Raw genomic sequence first — 17,765 nt, forward strand, 5'->3', positions numbered from 1 at the left:
GCGCGCCTCCTTCATATCACAAAAAGCAGTTTCTTTATGTTTTAATCAGAACTGTTTTCTTGTATATATGAATAGATTCTAACTACGAATTTCATAACATCCACCTGTGATTAAACGAATAAAAATAATTGTAGTTGTACAAAAATACGACGCAAATGTTAAAATTTAATGATGGTGTACAAAAACTATTTAATTCATCTACCCTATTTGTAGCCACATTATTCAAATCTAAATAAATCAATCCTGAACTTGGGCCTATCTTCATAATCTTCATAGCGTATGCCCATTATAATAAATTATTTCCACCGCTCCAGAGGAGTTAATGCAATTTAATCTAGGGATTATTAAATCATTTTTATGATGAGTTCATTAACAATTGTTTGCTAACATAAAAGTAACTAATGGTCGTTAACTGAAAATATTAGCAGAATGAACGTGTGAATGTTGTAGACTAAAAAAAATCTTTCAATTTTATATCAAATGAAAAGAGTGCGACTCGCACATTATAATGATTATGGACGTCTCAAAAAATAAATATGTTTCACCGCAAAATAACTCTCGCTCGCAAATCAAATTAGGCAATTTTAGGGAATGATATCGAGACGCTAATCCAAGGTCGGTTACCGCCGATGATGGAAGGGTCAGTACTCAAAATATGCACTCCAATTTAGTGAGACAATCACGCCTTGTTAATGCGCTGTGCCGCACATAATGCCGTCTGTGGGAGGGTGGGTTTAGCGTTATTACAATAGTTTGCTAGTAACGAGTTCGACGTCTATTTTTTTTGGTTGAAAAAATCAGTTTTAAAAAATAAGAGTTTTGTTCCTTCATCTTTCCAGCTGACATGTTCTTTCTCAACGTACATTTAACCTCTAGATGAATGTTGAACGCTGACAATGTGGGAGTGAAACAATTTAAGTGCACAGATTTTTGTTTTCAGTCAGTGACCAAACTCCGGTTAGAACAGGTTGTCTGCCTGACTCGTCGACAATTGCCCGCAACAGCGAAAAGGCATGACGAAAAAATCAAAATCTCCACGGAAGAATGGTGTTTTATTACACATGTCTTCTTCTGATGGGTCAGTTTTCAGTAAGGCCTTCAGACCTACAACTAATCGTTACTTTTTATATATTTTCAGGGATATGGAGCTTCCACTGCAACCAATCATGCCATCTCCATCGGTGCCCCAGAACGCGATCGTATCGCCCGAAACGTTCAGCAATCAATCGTCTCCGGCACCATCGTTGCAGCACCTAGCAGAGACCACCTCAACGCCAAATGTCGACTTCCAACCGGAAGTGCCACCCCACCCGCCGGTGCCCGAAGAATTCCCGCTGCCTACGGACGAATCCCGAGTCGGGTCATCGGTGGACACGGCGAGTAAAACCCACCATGAAACATCTTCCTCCACTTCGTCGGCTTACCAGCGAATTCAAACCCCTACGTTTAGCGTTAAAACTAATCCAATCGTGATTCAACCCGGAGCAGCACCGTCGGGCAGTTCCGTAGTACTGCCATCCCCTTCGAACCTGCACCAGCAAAGCCCCTCAGGGATAATGGCCGGAACAACTACCACCACCCAGCATCTGGCCGTTCTTTACCATTCGCACCATCATCATCTGCATCCGATCCTGAACACCAATCGGAGGCCGTCGCGACTGCCGGAACCGGTCTATTACCAGCAGCGGGAGATTAAACCGTAAGTGCTTTCACCCTTTTCCCATTAGTTTAATCACACTCACTTTTACCGCTCTATCTCTCGACAGGGGCGAAGCGCTGGCCACTACACTGTCCGCACTCTACGGGAAGCTGCTGGTGGTGATGGGAATCGCCTTCCCAATGGCCGAAGTTATCTCCACTTACATTCCGCCTTCGTTTTATGAGGTAATCATAAATCAGCGCGCTTCTGATCACCAACCATATCGGATTAGTGCTAACATGTTTATGAGTGTGTATGTGTGAAAGAGTGTGTGTGTGCAAACATATTCGGTGGCAGTAACTTGGCACTTAATCACGTGACGGATGAATGATGTGAAATGGGGTAATTTTCTGATACGAGATGATCGTGACCTTGACGATGGGTGGAGAAAAACTCTTGTTCGAGAGATGTTGAATGTTACGACTTTGTTTACTGACCCGCCGTTCGGGATTCAGCGGACAGCACGGATGCGAGTATCTGGACCGATTTTCGTTCAATAAGTTAACTATCGAAATGGTTTGTGATGTGATTATGTTTAAAAGTGATTTGAGCTAGTTCGTTTAAATGAATGACAAGCTCGTCTACCTTATCGGAATTGAGTAAAACTGGAAAAGAGAAAAATGTTAAACATCAGTTCTAATGCTCAGATGGCCAGTGAAAAAAATGTTTACCAAAGACTTTTATAAACGTATACAGACAAAATTGAATAGTGATTTACACGCGTTCTAACTTGCAATGACAATGTTATAGTCGGTAGTCTAGGAATGGAATATGGTCAATTTTTTGTGCGAATTCAGCAGGTTGAATGAAATTAGAAACACTCGAACTGCTGCGAAAGTTTTTAAGTTTTTCAACCAATTCACAGTAGTTTCCCCATAGGCATGAATGTTCATGTTTTTTTCTTCAAAACATATAGTGTTTCCTTTATTCATTTACTTGATTTAAACGTAAAGAACACCCTTTACCCTTCGCAAAAAATATCAGTTCACTCTATCGGAATTTCTTTATCTGGGTATCAGAAACAGCGGAGAGAGGGTGAACAAAGATTACAAGAGGAAGAAAACATCAACTTTCGATTTCAGGCACCGAGAGCTCCAAGGGATGGATTACAGACTCGGACGGTTTTCATCAAGAAGTATCATGTACTGGGACGCCGGGTGGTCCTCCTTGAGCCGGCAGGTATTCCTCCAGACGATTTCGTAGTACGGCTCAGATGCGGATCGGCAACACACCGAGTTGCGCGTGGGATGTTTGTGTTGTGGGTCCCGTGTTCCGTCGACAGAGATGTTTTATGTTTCACCTTGAAATCGTATCAAAGCATCGATGGTATGCAGTACAGGTGGAAGAGAGCACTTCTGAGAATCACAATGGATTTTTTCGCCAAAATCTTGCGATCTATTAATTACGCCTAAATCGTTAGATTTTGATCAATGATGTATTCGGAGTAATTTGTGAACATTACAAGCTGTTTCATGTGGTGTTATTATCTTGATGATTAATCTCCATAAAAGTGGGATTTATATGCCAACTTCCTTGCAAGTGCATATATTAAAATTATATTTTGGCAAAGTTATAGAGCAAACTTTTGCCAATAACTTTGTTGAAGACACAAAGTCTTCATTTGTAATATCTTCAACAATATTGCTGTTTGTTGTGGATGAAGCCTTTAAAGCCAATTCATTACTATAATAAATAAATAACATTCTGACAAGCTCGGTGTGTTCCGTAAAAAGGTTTGAATTGTCAAACTAGACAACTCTTTATTGCAACAACGGCTTATCTCATGTATTTTCTAAATTGCTTTGCAATTTTTGAAAAATAAAGTGTTTCACATGGTGATTGGTTGTTAGTGTGGAAACGGTTGACTTTACATCAATAGTATTTTCGGACTACTTATCAAAGATTGCAAGGGCTGTCATTTGCTGCTATGATTTTCGTGATTAATCCTCCTATAAGTGAGATTTTGTAACAGAGTTTTTTGGTGAAAGAAATGAGCTAACGCCTTTAGAAAAGTTGTGGAGATTGCTTTTATGAATATTTTTTCTGAGCACATGAAGCCTCTTCTTGTAATGCTTAAGAAGTTATAGCTCGTCACATTTGGATGACCCCAAAAAATATATTTTTTAAATATCTTTTCAATTGTAATTCCTACGGGTTTCATATATTCTACGAAATTATTTCAATCGCCGTGTTTATATAGCATTGCAAATTGGCTGCCCGTTTTTGCTCGTTTAAAAGTTAATATTTTAAAATGTTTTGCAAATTTTACCTTAAATTACCCAATAACTTCTAAGTCGCAAGAGATAGACCAATGATCTCCTGTAGAAGGATATGTATTTTGACAAGATGGAAAACTTTCTGGAAAATGCTCAAGCTTTATTTACGATATTTAAAAAGTTATATCGAAAAAAGTTTTTAAGGGATCATTCACAAACATCGGTCAATAACTTCGAGTGTACTATAAATTGAGATTTTTGGCCTTCAGTAAAGATGTCCACAAAAGCAAGTTCTTTACCATTTCTGAAGACTTCATCCTATTTTCCATACCTTGAAAAAAAATTGTGGCGAACATCTCACTTCAAGCAGGATTAATCACTATAACTATATCATCAAAATGAAGGTCTTGGATCTTCATTAAACATCCAAGAAGAAAAAAATTGCTGTGCGCTTTACCGTTTTCGCGTAAATAATTTTTCGCACGAATTATTTTTCGTGGAATAATAATAAAAATAATAGGAGCAGTTGAATCTGTATATTGTTGGTTTTAGGAAGGTGTATACGAGGGACATATAGAGGAGATCGTAGCTTGGCAGTATATCTAGAACCGGGAAAGTGGGTGATCTTCTTCGGGCCCAAAGGGAATCCAATAGTTCAGATCTGGTAAATACTCGGAGTATGCCCAGACAATATGATCGATATCGTGATAACCGTTGCCACAAGCGCAGAGACTACTATTCACGAGCTCAAAACGTCGGATATGAGCGTTTAACGTGTAGTTATTGGGCATAAGCCGAGACATCACACCAATGAAATACCAACCCACATTGATTCCTTTAAACCAATGTTTTGTTGATAACTTTGGGACAACAGAATGAAGCTACAGTCCTAACCCTTAATTGCTCCAAGATATCTGCAAACTTTTTAGCGTCCCTGACGAGAGACATTGAAAGTTTCGTTAAAGCAGAATGGTCTTGCATAGAAGTCACCTTCTAAAGCGCACGCCTTAGTAAAGAGTAATCCTTGGAGATGGAGCAATGCGAGGGGACCCAAACTAAGGTAATCTTGTACGATCTTACAGATAATGCATACAGGAGCTCCCAAATTTTCTCCATAAAATATGGAACGTGCTTTCTAACGGGTGTTCAATAAAAAATGGGAATGATTTCAATACCTTTCTGTAATTAAAGTAAAAAGCGTACATTTTTTCTCTCCAAGAGAATTGCTGTCTGGACTCCCTAGAAATGGGTAGTTTCTTTTCGCTCGGATGCTGTCAGTTCAATCGAAGATGGCGTCGAAACAGCAAGCACTCCGCGGGCGTGTTGTACGGTTTTACGAAGCGCATGGTCATCGTGGAAAAAAGTTTACGGTAGACCACTTTTGAGACAAAAATGTGCCCGTGAGTACAGTTTAGCGGATCCTGACATCCCTGAGCGTGGATCGGAAGGCCAGTAGCGGCCGTCCGGCGAAGATAATGATGAAAAAGAAGAAGAAGGAAGCGTTGAAAAAGCTCTTCGACAACATCGACGGAACGAGTCTGCGTGACGCCGACCGAAAATATCACTGCTCCTATACCTTGATTCACCGAACCCTCAAGATGAAGGACATCATCTTTCGGAAGAAGACTCGGTCCCCCGAGTTGGACGTACGAGCAGTGAAATCGCAGTGTCCGTGGATGACGAAGAACTACCGTGGACGACGAAAGTTACTTTCCGCTCTCGAAGACCCACATTCCAGGAAATGACAGCTACTATTCCAGCGACACGAAATAAAATATAACTTTAAGCATAAATTAAAAAAAAAAAAGTTATGCTGTACATCGCCATATCGGACAGAGAGATTTCAAAGCCGTTATTCAAGCCGATCGGTCTGGCCATCAAGCAACAAGTGTACCAGTGAGAGTGTATTGAGAACATTCTTCTGCCGTTCTTAAAGGAGCATCATGTAGATGGGAAGTACGTCTTCTGGCCAGACAAGGCGTCTTCATATTACGCCAAGAAGACGCTGGAGTATCTTGAGCAGAAAAAGATACCGTACGTGCCAAAAGAAAGGAACCCGAACAACTTGCCCCAGTACCGTCCCACTGAGCTTGAGCTTGTGCGACCACCCCTGGCTGCTACTCCGTTATCGATCTGGACTAGCTGAAGTTGCACAAAGAATTATGCTTGGGAGTAGCGAAACATCTTTTAATGTGCAACTCCTGGTAATCCTAAAGTATTGATCAATACCGGCGCCGGCCAGGCCAGACCGTAGATCGCGGAAGGAAAGGGAAGGAATGGTTAGTCCGATACTTGCTTTTGCTAGAGGCCGTACATACTACTGCGCACTCCACAAGTATCACAGGAGGAGGATATTTTTGTTAGTAAGAGTATAGAAGTTGAATCACTTCTTCTTTTCCGACGCCAGAGAGGTGACTTCACTATCTGGACTAGATATCGATCCACCAAACTCATAGACCGGGGACCAACGGCTTTACATCCCTTCCGAAGGAACACGTGACCACAGATTCTTTCACATCAGAAAAATCTCAAAGACCTCGGCTGGAATTGAACCCAGGCAAATTAGAATGAGTAGCGGTCACGCTTACCACTCAACCACCGGCGCCTCTGTGCCCCAGTGCCGTCCCATTGAGGATTTTTTCAGCTCCCTGAATGCTCTTGTGTACAAAAATAATTGGCGGGCCAAGAATAAGAAGCAGTTGACCACTAGGATCCGGAATTGCATCCAAAAGATGGCCATCAGTGCCGTCCAGCGCTCTTGTGAGAGCATCGTGACTAAGTTGCGTCGTACGGCTGACCAGCGCCCCGTTTTTTTGAAGAATAAACATGTTTTTAATGAAAAATACTGAATTCGTTGAACATTTTTTTTTGTTTTTTAACTACATGACTAAAAAAATTCTCATTTTTTATTGAACACAGCTGTTAGTACTTCCTCGAGTTATTATTTTTGGACGACCTTGAAGGGACACCTGCTGGCTTTCACAACGAAGTTTGGAAGAGGAGATATTCCTCCTTTTTCTGTAGCTTCTAGGCACAGCAGAAGATGATTCCTCCTGGGGTTCATCACAGTCGCCTTCGTCAGTAGATAAGTTAGTATAGACGTTGGTAAAGTCCGATGGCGTAGCTATCTTTAGCATTTCTTCAAAAGATTGCTTAGAGCGTCCCTGAAGGGAACACTTAATTTTATCCTTGCGCATTTTGTACGCGGGACATGTCGGGAGACCATGTGGGTTTCCCCCATGGTAGAGACAATTTTCAACATCCCTTCCACAGGATCCATCCGCATGATTCCCGCTGCATTTTCTACAACGAAGCTTATTGCTACAATGTGAGGGTGTGTGTCCCAGTTGTTTGCAATTTGTGCAGTTCATGACCCGCGGCCCAAAGGGGCGAACAGGTAAACGAACCTTGTCAAAGAGGAGGTAGTTAGGCAGAACAGAACCGGCGTATGTCACCAGATAAGAGTCTGAGTTGACATATGCCCTCTTCCCGACAGCTGCGACTAATGCTGAATGCAAATGTAGACACCCCAGTATCTTCACTGGCTGTAGCATGGGGTCTTAAAAACAGACAACACCATGTTTCAGAAGATCCGCGCAATTCAAACTCGGCTCGGAGAGTACCCCTGCATATTCAACCCTATTGATGGTACATATACTGGCTCTTAGTCAGCAATATCATTTGTCTGGTTTAAGCTACTCTCGATATTTCTGCTACGACCGAATATCGTTCAGTCAGAAAGCGAGAAATCTTCAATAAATTCAAACATTTTTTGGCTTTAGCCTGGAAGAAGATCACGTAAGGCCCGGTGGCCGAGCATGGATAAAACTTGAGCCGGGGAGCTAATTTTATTTCGATATCCACCTCACCTTGAGATGATCAACTGTCATGGGAGAGTCATTTTTGCAAGGGTCTATTGCCCAGTGCAAGCAAGTTAACGTATGCGGAATAAAATTTGGACAAAATTCAAAAGGGTAGAAAAATCTTTATTAAATGTTCTCTCTATATGAAAAAAATTGTCAGCTTAATAACTTAATGTAGAAAACAATTTGAGCACATTCGAAAAGCTTTACGACAGTTTGCAGGAACTTTTTGCAAAGCAGTCGAAAAAGTTGATGTTGACATTTTCTTTATTTCTTTCTTAATTTTGATTATCAGATGTTTGATAGTTTTAGGTAAAAAATATTGGCATATGCTTTCCGCTTCAAATTAGCCCAGAAATCCTCAATTGGGACGGTTATGGTACATTTGAAAAATTATCGGTTATTTTACATTTGGAGAATTATCAGCTTTTTGTTCAAAAGGTATGCCATCATCCTCCATTGCGTCCAAATTTTTTTGGCATAATAGCCAGATTAGACGTTTGCTGCCATTTTGTTTACATGGTATCTCCTAGCGGGTCGAAATCATCACTGGATGTATAAAATATGTGTGCCTAAAGTATGACGTTTAATACGGTGCCTGGCGCAGGGTTGCAATTTTTTTTAATGCTGGAAGGGTTGTCCGCATGCGTCATAGACAATAATGGGAAGTGTAATATTATACAGTAGGGGAACATGGGGAGACTTGACCAGGTTTTCAGCTAAAACTGCATAAATCTCTAAAATAAGCCTTCAATCCCTCAAAAGTCATTGAGTTATTGTACGTCTTCATGATTTTTTGCAGAATTTTTAACTTAAATTTTGAAAAGTTACAAAAGTTTTTCTGCGATCGTTTTTTTTAGTCAAGTCTCCCCACTGCGAGGCAAAGAATGCGCCCGGCTTACTCAAACATAGGGGCTATTCCTAGTTTAAGTCCGACTGAGCGGTAGCGAAGTCGGACAGCACGCACAAAAGCGATATGGCGTAGCCACATTAGGTGGTGGACACAAAATAAAATTGGCAACGCTAGCAAAATGTAAACACAAATGAACACTTCGGATGAACCTATAGTCAATTGACATTTCGACGAGTTTTGATTCGAGCCAATAATATGGGCCCGCTTGCATTGCATGTTCACACGTCACGAAATCAGTCCTACTATTGCTAACTTTGTTTACTAATACTAAAATATAAATTCTAATTAGAACTATTCCAATGTTCCAATTTATGTAAAATAATTTCACTGCTTCATAAGGATTAAGATGGCATATTAGTACATTAATAGTAATTAATCGTCGAGTAGATATGTTCATACAACTTTTGATAAAAAATTACATCATATAATGCAAATTTATTAATCACGTAATATTTTCTGTAAGGAAAGGATTTTTCATTCCAAACTTTTATGATTACCTTAAGGGATCGAAACAAGTCTAAAAATATTTTTGGGAAAATTTAGAGAATCGAATAGAAGACGCCATAGCCAAAAATAGAATTTCGAGCTTGGTCAAGTCTCCCCATGTTCCCCTACTTAACTTGTGTATATAATGGTATCCAGACGGCTTACTCGAACAAAAACACGAGGCAAAGAATGCGCAAGATAATCTTGGCAACGGATTAGCACTATTCTTTTTAAAGTTAGACTGCACGGAATGGAAAGATAGACCAATCGGTTCGAGAATTACAGTACGAATGATTTACTGGTTCATTGTAGTACATTAAGTTTGCTTAACATTTTCTATATTCGAAAAGTGCATATGTAAATAATAATACAAGCTGGTAAAGTATGCGTTAATTCCGAGGAGTTTATTGAAAAACAAGTTCAAGTTACCGTGAGGTAAAAAGGCACATTGCGTAGTAGATTTTTTTGCAGTTTGCGTTGTAAATCCCGAAGCCTTAGAACGTGCACAAAATTTGCTCTGAATAAATCACTAGTTCTTCCTGTCTCTTTGTACGGCCGAGGAGTTTTTTTTTCACTATTTTTAAGCGAAGAACTCGCTCAATGCTCTTCACAGAATGAAAAATCAGAAATGGCTCATGAGTATGATCCACAAGCTACACCAAGCGTACAAAAATGCTGATATCGTAAGTTTGGTAAAGCACTGTGGACTACAGTTGTCTGGACATGTACAAATATCGCAAGAAAAACCATTAAAAATATGTCCAGCAGAGAAGCTCAAAGCGAGCCTCAACTTTGTGACTGACCCTGAACTCGATGGCCATCTGTGATCTAGAAAGATGGGCGTGTTTTCAAAAAGACTGATGAATGACATCACACGATCAACCAACTTGAAAGTCTGCAATGTGTTCTGTTTGATTCGCCACGATGATGATGGCTTTCTCTTAAAAGATTCCAAGCAATATTTTCCGTAGTAAGATAATAAGATCTATTTCTGCATTCAAATATGGTTTGTCATATTCGTTGACGAGTCATTTAACGATTTAAAGACCACCGCTTTCAAATAGAGTGATTGAAAAAATAATTAGGAGATTTTCAAACGGCGAAACCCAAGACCAAATATATCCCGTTTTTAAACCATCCCAGCCAATTTTTTTAAATTACTGAAATGAAAACAAAAATCGAACATATAAGTCAGTTTCTCACAATGCCTTTTCTTCTCTGCAGGGTTTCTATCTGTACCTTTACATCGGTAGTATGGTGTTTCTATTTTTCATGTACACCACACTACTCTGGGGACGGCCGAAAACTCCGGTAGCCTCGCCGGTTAAACGTACGTAATTTTGTGAAACAATTTGACCAACAAACTAACATCGATCGTACTCCTTTTGCCTTCAGTATCATCTAGCAAAAAGGTGGCACGCCGTAGTAGCACATCGACGGACAGTGGAGAGCGGTCCGATAGCGAAGCAGATACTGCAAGTTCCGAACCAAAGGTGATGATTCCAATGCGACGAATGTCCCTATCGAATGCAATGTCCACCACCCGGATTCAGCACTTTGGCAGTTTCTATCTGCGAATGGGTGCCGTCGGTAGGTTGAATCACTTCATCTGGTAACAGATGTATTTTGTTAGAACGGTTCGAATGAGAATTGTCATATTTCAGCATTTGGCATTGGAAGCATGATCTACTCGGGATTGGAATTCGGTCAGTACTTCGAGCTGGAACGAGACACCAAGTGCCACAATGTGTTGTTGGCACTGACCCCGGCTACCCGAATGGCCTTCATCTTCATTCAGATGTATTTTATATTTCTTAACAACGAGGTATAATTCGCATTTAAAGAATAAGCTATGATTTACTATAACGTGTTTTGTTTTTTCTTACAGCAAATCAAAGTCTACCGTCACAAAATTTTGGCTCGATTCGGGCTGATGCACATGATTGGGACCAACCTGTCGGTGTGGTTCTCGGTACTGATTCAGGAAACGAAGCATGAGATTTTGACGTTTTACAACCCGGAAAATCGAACCCTTCGGATATCGCACAGATTAGGTATACAAATGAAATCATGTCAACGGGAGTAGTACTATAAAATTTCTTTCTAGGAAATAAGCTGATACCGCATCCAGTAGAAACGATTGCTCACCTGAGAGTCGCCCGAGGGCTTAAAGGTCCACACAACATATTCGAATGCAGACGGTCTAACATAATCGGAACGCTTGTCCAGGATGCTTCTCCGTTCCTGTTTCCATGTACGATCGAATACTCCCTTATTTGTGCTGCCATATTGTATGTCATGTGGCGTAGCATAAGCCGACCTCAAATGGATCCGGTTCAACGCCATGAAAACCTACTTCCAATGAAACGATCTCCACACCACTACTCGGTGGACTGTGCTGGAGCTCACAAAGGATTGTTCATCGGCATTCTGATCCTGGTGCTGACGATCATCTCACTAATACTGTTCTTCGTATTGATCTCAAGACCAGAGTTTGTCAGCCTGGCCGTCACGGAAGTAAACATATGTGAGCTGACGCTGTATGGAACGACAACCGCCGCAACCCTGATTGGAATGATTCAGGTTCGACACATGCAATATGATGCCTTCCGAAGCTTCAGTCTGGATGACATTTTACTGGTGGGTGGGCAAACCGGTTCGTTTCTGTACAGCACCTTCACCGTTATCGGTGGCCAGTTTATGATGCGTAGGGACACTGTTCTTGTCCTTATCACCGCACTAGCTTCCCTCGTTGAAACGGCGTGCCAAACGATGTTCATTCTGGATGCCAGTCGAAGATCGGCAGCCACACAGGAACACATACGAAAAAAACCCGGCCGGGAAATCGTTACCTTCCTGCTCGTCAGCAACCTAGCCATGTGGGCTATCAATACGCTGGAAAAGTCCCGTGCAGAATCGCATCCAATACAGCTGCATTTCTACGGCCTCTGGGCGTGGACTATCATAACGCACGTATCCATGCCGCTGGCCATCTTCTACCGGTTCCACAGCACCGTGTGTCTATGCGAAATTTGGAAGCGGGCATACAAAATGAAACCGGCTTACATGTAATGTGATCCAGAATAAGCATTTCCAACCGCATATCCACAAATGCCAAAACCCATTCGATGTGATTAGGAGTGGTGCTGAGCACTTACCCGGGACATGAAACCGCATACATACTCGTTCGTTACACATTTTGATAAGCAAGAAATACCTGCTCAACACTATCGCTCAAACAGCAAGTCTCCTCTCTCGCCCTCTTTGACCCCCACACATACACTCACTAATCCAGTTCTAAATTACTTCGTAACTCTTCTATACTCGTAATAACTGTACTCGTTCCATGACCGTAGACTGGATCTATTAATGTTTATCCTACCAAGATGAAGAAGAAGAAAAAGTCCTATAGACAATGTTAAACGATATAATCAAAAGGCAAATATTTGAGATTAATGAACTGTCGACTAAAAAAAATAATCAACTTATTAAAATTGTACCTTTGAAAGACGAAGGGATCTTGAAATGCTCATATGATAATGATAGAACGTTCCAATCAATAGTAACTACACTGTCCAAACGTACCAAGTAGAAGGTAAGAAACCAGAACCATCAATAGAAGCATCCTAAATTTACAATAGCCCACCGGAAAGGAAACAAGTTCGAACCACTAGTTTTTACAGTAGCAGAGGTCGAATACACTTTTTTAATCGGAAGTTTTACATCTTTTAAATAGGAATTTTAAAAACGAAAATATATTGAAAATGCCTGCGAACCAGGCTATCCTGATTGAGGGACATTTCGAAACTACGTGTGTTTCGTTCGTTGTTGTTGTAGGCTGGAAAAACCGTGAAGCATAAACATAAGCAGTAATACCTTCAGAATTGGGATTCGACATTTTCCGGAATACGAATTAAAAGAAACTAATATATACAACAAATTACGTGATCACATAGACCGAACTAAAGTAATCATTTTTATTTAATTGAGCGTTCGAGGTAATCGATAAAACTAAATTGTTAAACAATTCGTGTAGGTTTAATAATAAAACCCACGAACCCGTTTTGTCACCATGTTGTGGCATTCTATTGAGAATAGCATTTTTTTCAGGTCCGTTGCCTGGATTCTACTTTGAGAGGGGCGCCAAAATTTAATGAAGGGTTCGTCGAGCAAAATTTTACGAAAACGACAATAGGAAGGAAATGTCTAAAATATGTGTTGTCCGGCAACATAAAAAGGAGTAGTTATTGAATTTGCAATTGAATAACCCTTATTATTCATGTTCAAGAATTTAAGGAATTCAAGCGCCAAGGGCACATATCCAGCGGGCCACTAATAAACCGAAGATGACAAGTCTGTTTATCCACAAAATCCGTAAAACGTCTTGTACGATTACTTTAAAGGATGCAGATGGCATCAAATCGAAAAGGCAAGTAAAATTTAGATGCGAAAGCCTATATCCAATACTGAGACTAGGACCTGTTTTTGCGCTTGGTTCCCACAAAATCCGACGACGACGTGCGTGTAACAATGAAGTCGCCATGTAATACATTTTTGCCTGAGTCAATCTGTTGAAATTTATCAGTACTGAGTGTCAAATATGATGAATCTGAAGAAAGGTTACTTTCATAAGCTAAAGCCCAATTTTACTTGTTTAATAAATATTCAGCCTCGCGAATACTTTATTGATATGGAAAAACCTAAAGTTATTTGCTACGATATTTTTCCGGAGCTCTATAATTTTGTGATTCATTCATCACGATGCACCACCACGGCAAGAATTGACGTAACAGTTTTGTTTTTCCTTTTTATTGCACTCTAGATTGAAGTGCTCGTCCTCGGCCAAAAGGAACCGTCTACAACTAAAAGCCGTCAGTAAGCAACCACTTGGTTATTGTCACGACCACGGCTTACATATACTAGACTAGCTCATTAGAGTGTAAACATTGTAGTAGCGGGCGTCATCGAAATCGTTAGCGAAAACAATTAGGTGAAATTAATATTTGTTTTGTTCCTAATACGTGATTATTGAACAAAAATTTATAGTTCGTGGGAATCGCGTACTGATACACAACCAAGCACTGCTAGGCCACATGTAAAACTGACTCTGACATCGCTTCGCTAAAAGTTTAATAACTTCTTTAACAAAGCCGGATTGACTAGCACTCTTCGACAAAGTTGTAGACAATTAAATTATTTTTCTTATTTTCACTTACAATGATAAAACGATGCATGCAGTGCCACCTAGCGGCGAAAATATGAGCTAGTGGGTTTATTTCCATGCAAATTGCTCAAAAATCCCAAATAAAATTCAGGCACGTTGGTCCGGTTCCTGGACTTGACCGATTTGCTTCAAATTTGATGCAAGTACTTCTGGTGGGACTAGGAGTCGACTCAGAGGTGGGCCGATTGCGAATTCGAAAATTAATTATTTTTCTGGGCAGTCTACTGGTCGTTCAGTAGATCACACATGGCCTGCGAGGATGCCTCGACGACCTGCAAAGGACGATTTCTAAGACTCAGTTCATCTGTCTGGCGTTACAGACATCGTTGTTTGGACACTGGTATTCGAGGGACGCCGCTAGCGGCGATAACAACCGGATGGTTGGTCTGACCTTTCGGGTTGATATACCATCCCAACCGATCTTTGAATGCCGAACTAATAGCTGCCGTCCGGAGGGTCGAATATTCAGTTCAGTGTACCGTCATATCCCTATGTATTCCCGCGGAACTCACTCGGAATATGGGCTGCAAACTTCAGCGGATCATCGACCAAGAGTTAAGATCCCATTCCTCATTATGTTAGATGTAAATAGGCACCACACGATGTTGGGCTCACATTTCTGCAATATAACAGGAAACGACATCGCCGCAGTAGTCAAAAACAACAACGCCGTCGTTCTCAATGACAAAGCTGATGATTTCAGAATGGCCAGAAACGAGACCAGAAAAGCGAGATAAGTTGCAAAAATACCAGTTGGACCAGCTTTTAATAAGATGTATCTCCGGTCTCCTCCTCCGGTTGCACAGTGGTTATACCATTGCCATTAACTGGAGCACAACGATCGACCGTCGGTAACGAACTAAGAAAGCACTTTGCGTTCCTGTCTTCAGTCACCGCCCTCCCAGCTGAGTTCCTACGAATCAAGCAAAGGATTGAGAGCGGGCCCATTCGTTTCGAACCTGATTCAGGTCAAGTATACATCCTGCCTTTCACCAGAAGTGAATATTATATGGTATTAGAATCGGTATGCGGTAAATCTGACGGATTGCAACACGTTAGTTATCCTCTATCTCGACATTCTCCGGCAAGAGCGGTGAACCGATGCCCGCTTCATGGAAGAAAGCGCTAGTAATCCCTATCCTAAAGTGATGTCAGGTGAACAGAACACCGGATGATTTCCGCCCAATTGAGTTACTCCCCTGCTTTGGCAAGGCGATGGAGCTAATAGTCAACAGACGGTTGATGATCCTACTAGAGGAGCGCAAACTCCTGGATCATCGGCTGTTCACGTTTCGTCGTGGGGTAGGAACCGGAGCCTACCTCGCCAGCTTCCGAGAGGTGGTACGCCAGTCCGCAGCCGACGGCCGCCATGCCAGTTGGCTAGAGTTAACCAACTGGGGGATCTCGGTACAGTGAGCCACTTCCTAAACTCTTCGTTCGCCAGCCTGCCGGCATAAAAATAAGTTTTAGTTTAGGCCGACAACATCGTGTTGGTCGTTATAGGAAGGACCATCGGACGAACTCGTCGTAAATTTCAAGCCACCGCAAGCGCGATGAGCTGACATGGCACCTGCCAAAAGCGTGATTACACACTGCTGCAACGCAAATCATATTGCAACAGATAGGCCGATCCTGCTGGACGGGGCGGTCGTTCCCTGCCGTAAGGAACAGAAGATCCTGGGGATAACCATGGACCGTTGGCTCACTTTCGCGCCACGCTTCCATTGAACATTAGCCAGGCGCTAGTCCACAGCAAGATATTCTACGGGGTTGAACTGACGTCCTGCAACACGGAAGGGTTCGTCGACCTTTTCAGTCCTCCACGGAACAATTAACGCTGTCTCTGACCTGTTACCCAGCACACCTGCTGAAGCAGCCTGCATGGAAACCGGGATTCTCCCTTTTCGTTGCGCGACTGCACTCACCATCGCTAGAAGAGCATTGGGATTTCTAGAACGTATAGCCGGAGAGGACTGCTTTCCGCTACAGACAGCTAATGAGATTCATCCGGAATGCACAGACGTAGTTTTATCATCAACCGCCCGCTTACACCGAATTCGTGACCGAACCTGGCACGCCCTCGGACCCAACCTGGACACAAGTCTGCTAAACTGAAGGCTGGCGCTGCTGATAGTGAAGTCAGAGCCAAATATAATCGACTGATGGCCATCAGGTATAGGGTTCACGTTCGGATTTTCACCGATGGCTCTAAGATTGGAGATGAGGTCGGAATAGGAGAAAGTGGAATAGAGTAAGGGCTCTTTAGACGTCAGCTGTCGCATTCGCCATGGTCCAGAAACCAGGAGATTGAGTTGGAAAAATCTCGCCATCCCTTCATACAGGCCATTGAGGCCGAGTTTGACGCACTGACAACAATTTCCTGGGTCCCCAGTCACTGCAGCATTGACGGAAACGAAAGGGCTGACCGATTTACGACCAGAGGGAGGTCCCAGCAGTAGATATTTTAGACAAGTTGAGTCAAAGATAGCTGAAACTTTCGTGTGTCATTGGCACAGTAATGCCGGGCACCTGCATCGCATCAAAGGTTCGCTAGGCCGCTGGACAGATCATACCGATACAATAGAACATCGAGTACTGTCGCGGCTCAGAGTTGGGCATACGAAAGTCTCCCATGCCGACACCATATCGCGTGTCCCTCCACTAACATGTGTTACATGCGCGGCTCGAACCACGGCGGAACATATTTTAGTGAACTGTCCGGAGTTCGGCAACATCCGGCACCATTATATTCTACCGCGTCTACCTAGGAATCTTATTTACGGCTGACGTGAGCCGTGAAATCCGAAGACGCATAATCAGTGGATCAGTGGCTCCAGAAGAAACTGCGGTCAAGAAAGATTCACCCCACCACCAAATGCACCATGTACAAAACGCTTATAAGACCGGTGGTTCTCTACGGGCACGAGACTTGGACCACGCTCGAGGAGGACCTGCAAGCGCTAGGAGTTTTCGAGCGACGGGTGCTAAGGACAATCTTCGGCGGTGTGCAGGAGAACGGTGTGTTTTTTTTTTTTTTTTTACAATGGAGAAGACCTTTATGTCCTAGCCCAGTACACGTGCTAACGGTAGGGTCCAATCTACCACACGGGGTGCACTGGGGGCGTGTCGGACTCAAATGGTGACCAGCCATTAATACCGACTAAACTCCATTGGGCTCCGCCATCATTCCTCCCAGGAACTACCTCTCGGTATTACTTCTGGGGGGATGGCTGTACTGAATGTACTCATTCACTCTCACTCGCGCGATCATACATCCTGTATGAGGCTTACTTGGGTGCTCTCTCAATCACACTTTGATTCACTCTCAAACACTCCCACATGAGGCTGACTTTTGTGCTCACCT

General features: G+C 42.2%; 1 protein-coding gene across 3 annotated transcripts in view; it reads left to right on the forward strand.

The window, feature by feature from the left end:
• The window catches only part of LOC131678013 (proton channel OtopLc), a 57,808-nt gene extending 40,316 nt beyond the window's left edge, over positions 1–17,492 (forward strand). For 2 of the 3 annotated variants that reach the window (XM_058958140.1, XM_058958149.1), the window contains 7 exons: positions 1,139–1,699; positions 1,767–1,884; positions 10,402–10,507; positions 10,573–10,767; positions 10,842–11,002; positions 11,066–11,231; positions 11,285–17,491. In XM_058958140.1, coding sequence (XP_058814123.1) covers positions 1,139–1,699; positions 1,767–1,884; positions 10,402–10,507; positions 10,573–10,767; positions 10,842–11,002; positions 11,066–11,231; positions 11,285–12,249 — 2,272 coding nt within the window. In that variant the 3' untranslated portion in view covers positions 12,250–17,491. Of the gene's footprint in view, positions 1–956; positions 1,079–1,138; positions 1,700–1,766; positions 1,885–10,401; positions 10,508–10,572; positions 10,768–10,841; positions 11,003–11,065; positions 11,232–11,284 lie in introns of those variants that run through there. The other variant, XM_058958159.1, reaches the window with a different exon arrangement.
• Positions 17,493–17,765: the final 273 nt, after the last annotated feature.

This window comes from Topomyia yanbarensis, chromosome 1 (genome assembly GCF_030247195.1).
Source record: "Topomyia yanbarensis strain Yona2022 chromosome 1, ASM3024719v1, whole genome shotgun sequence".
Classification (NCBI taxonomy): domain Eukaryota; kingdom Metazoa; phylum Arthropoda; class Insecta; order Diptera; family Culicidae; genus Topomyia; species Topomyia yanbarensis.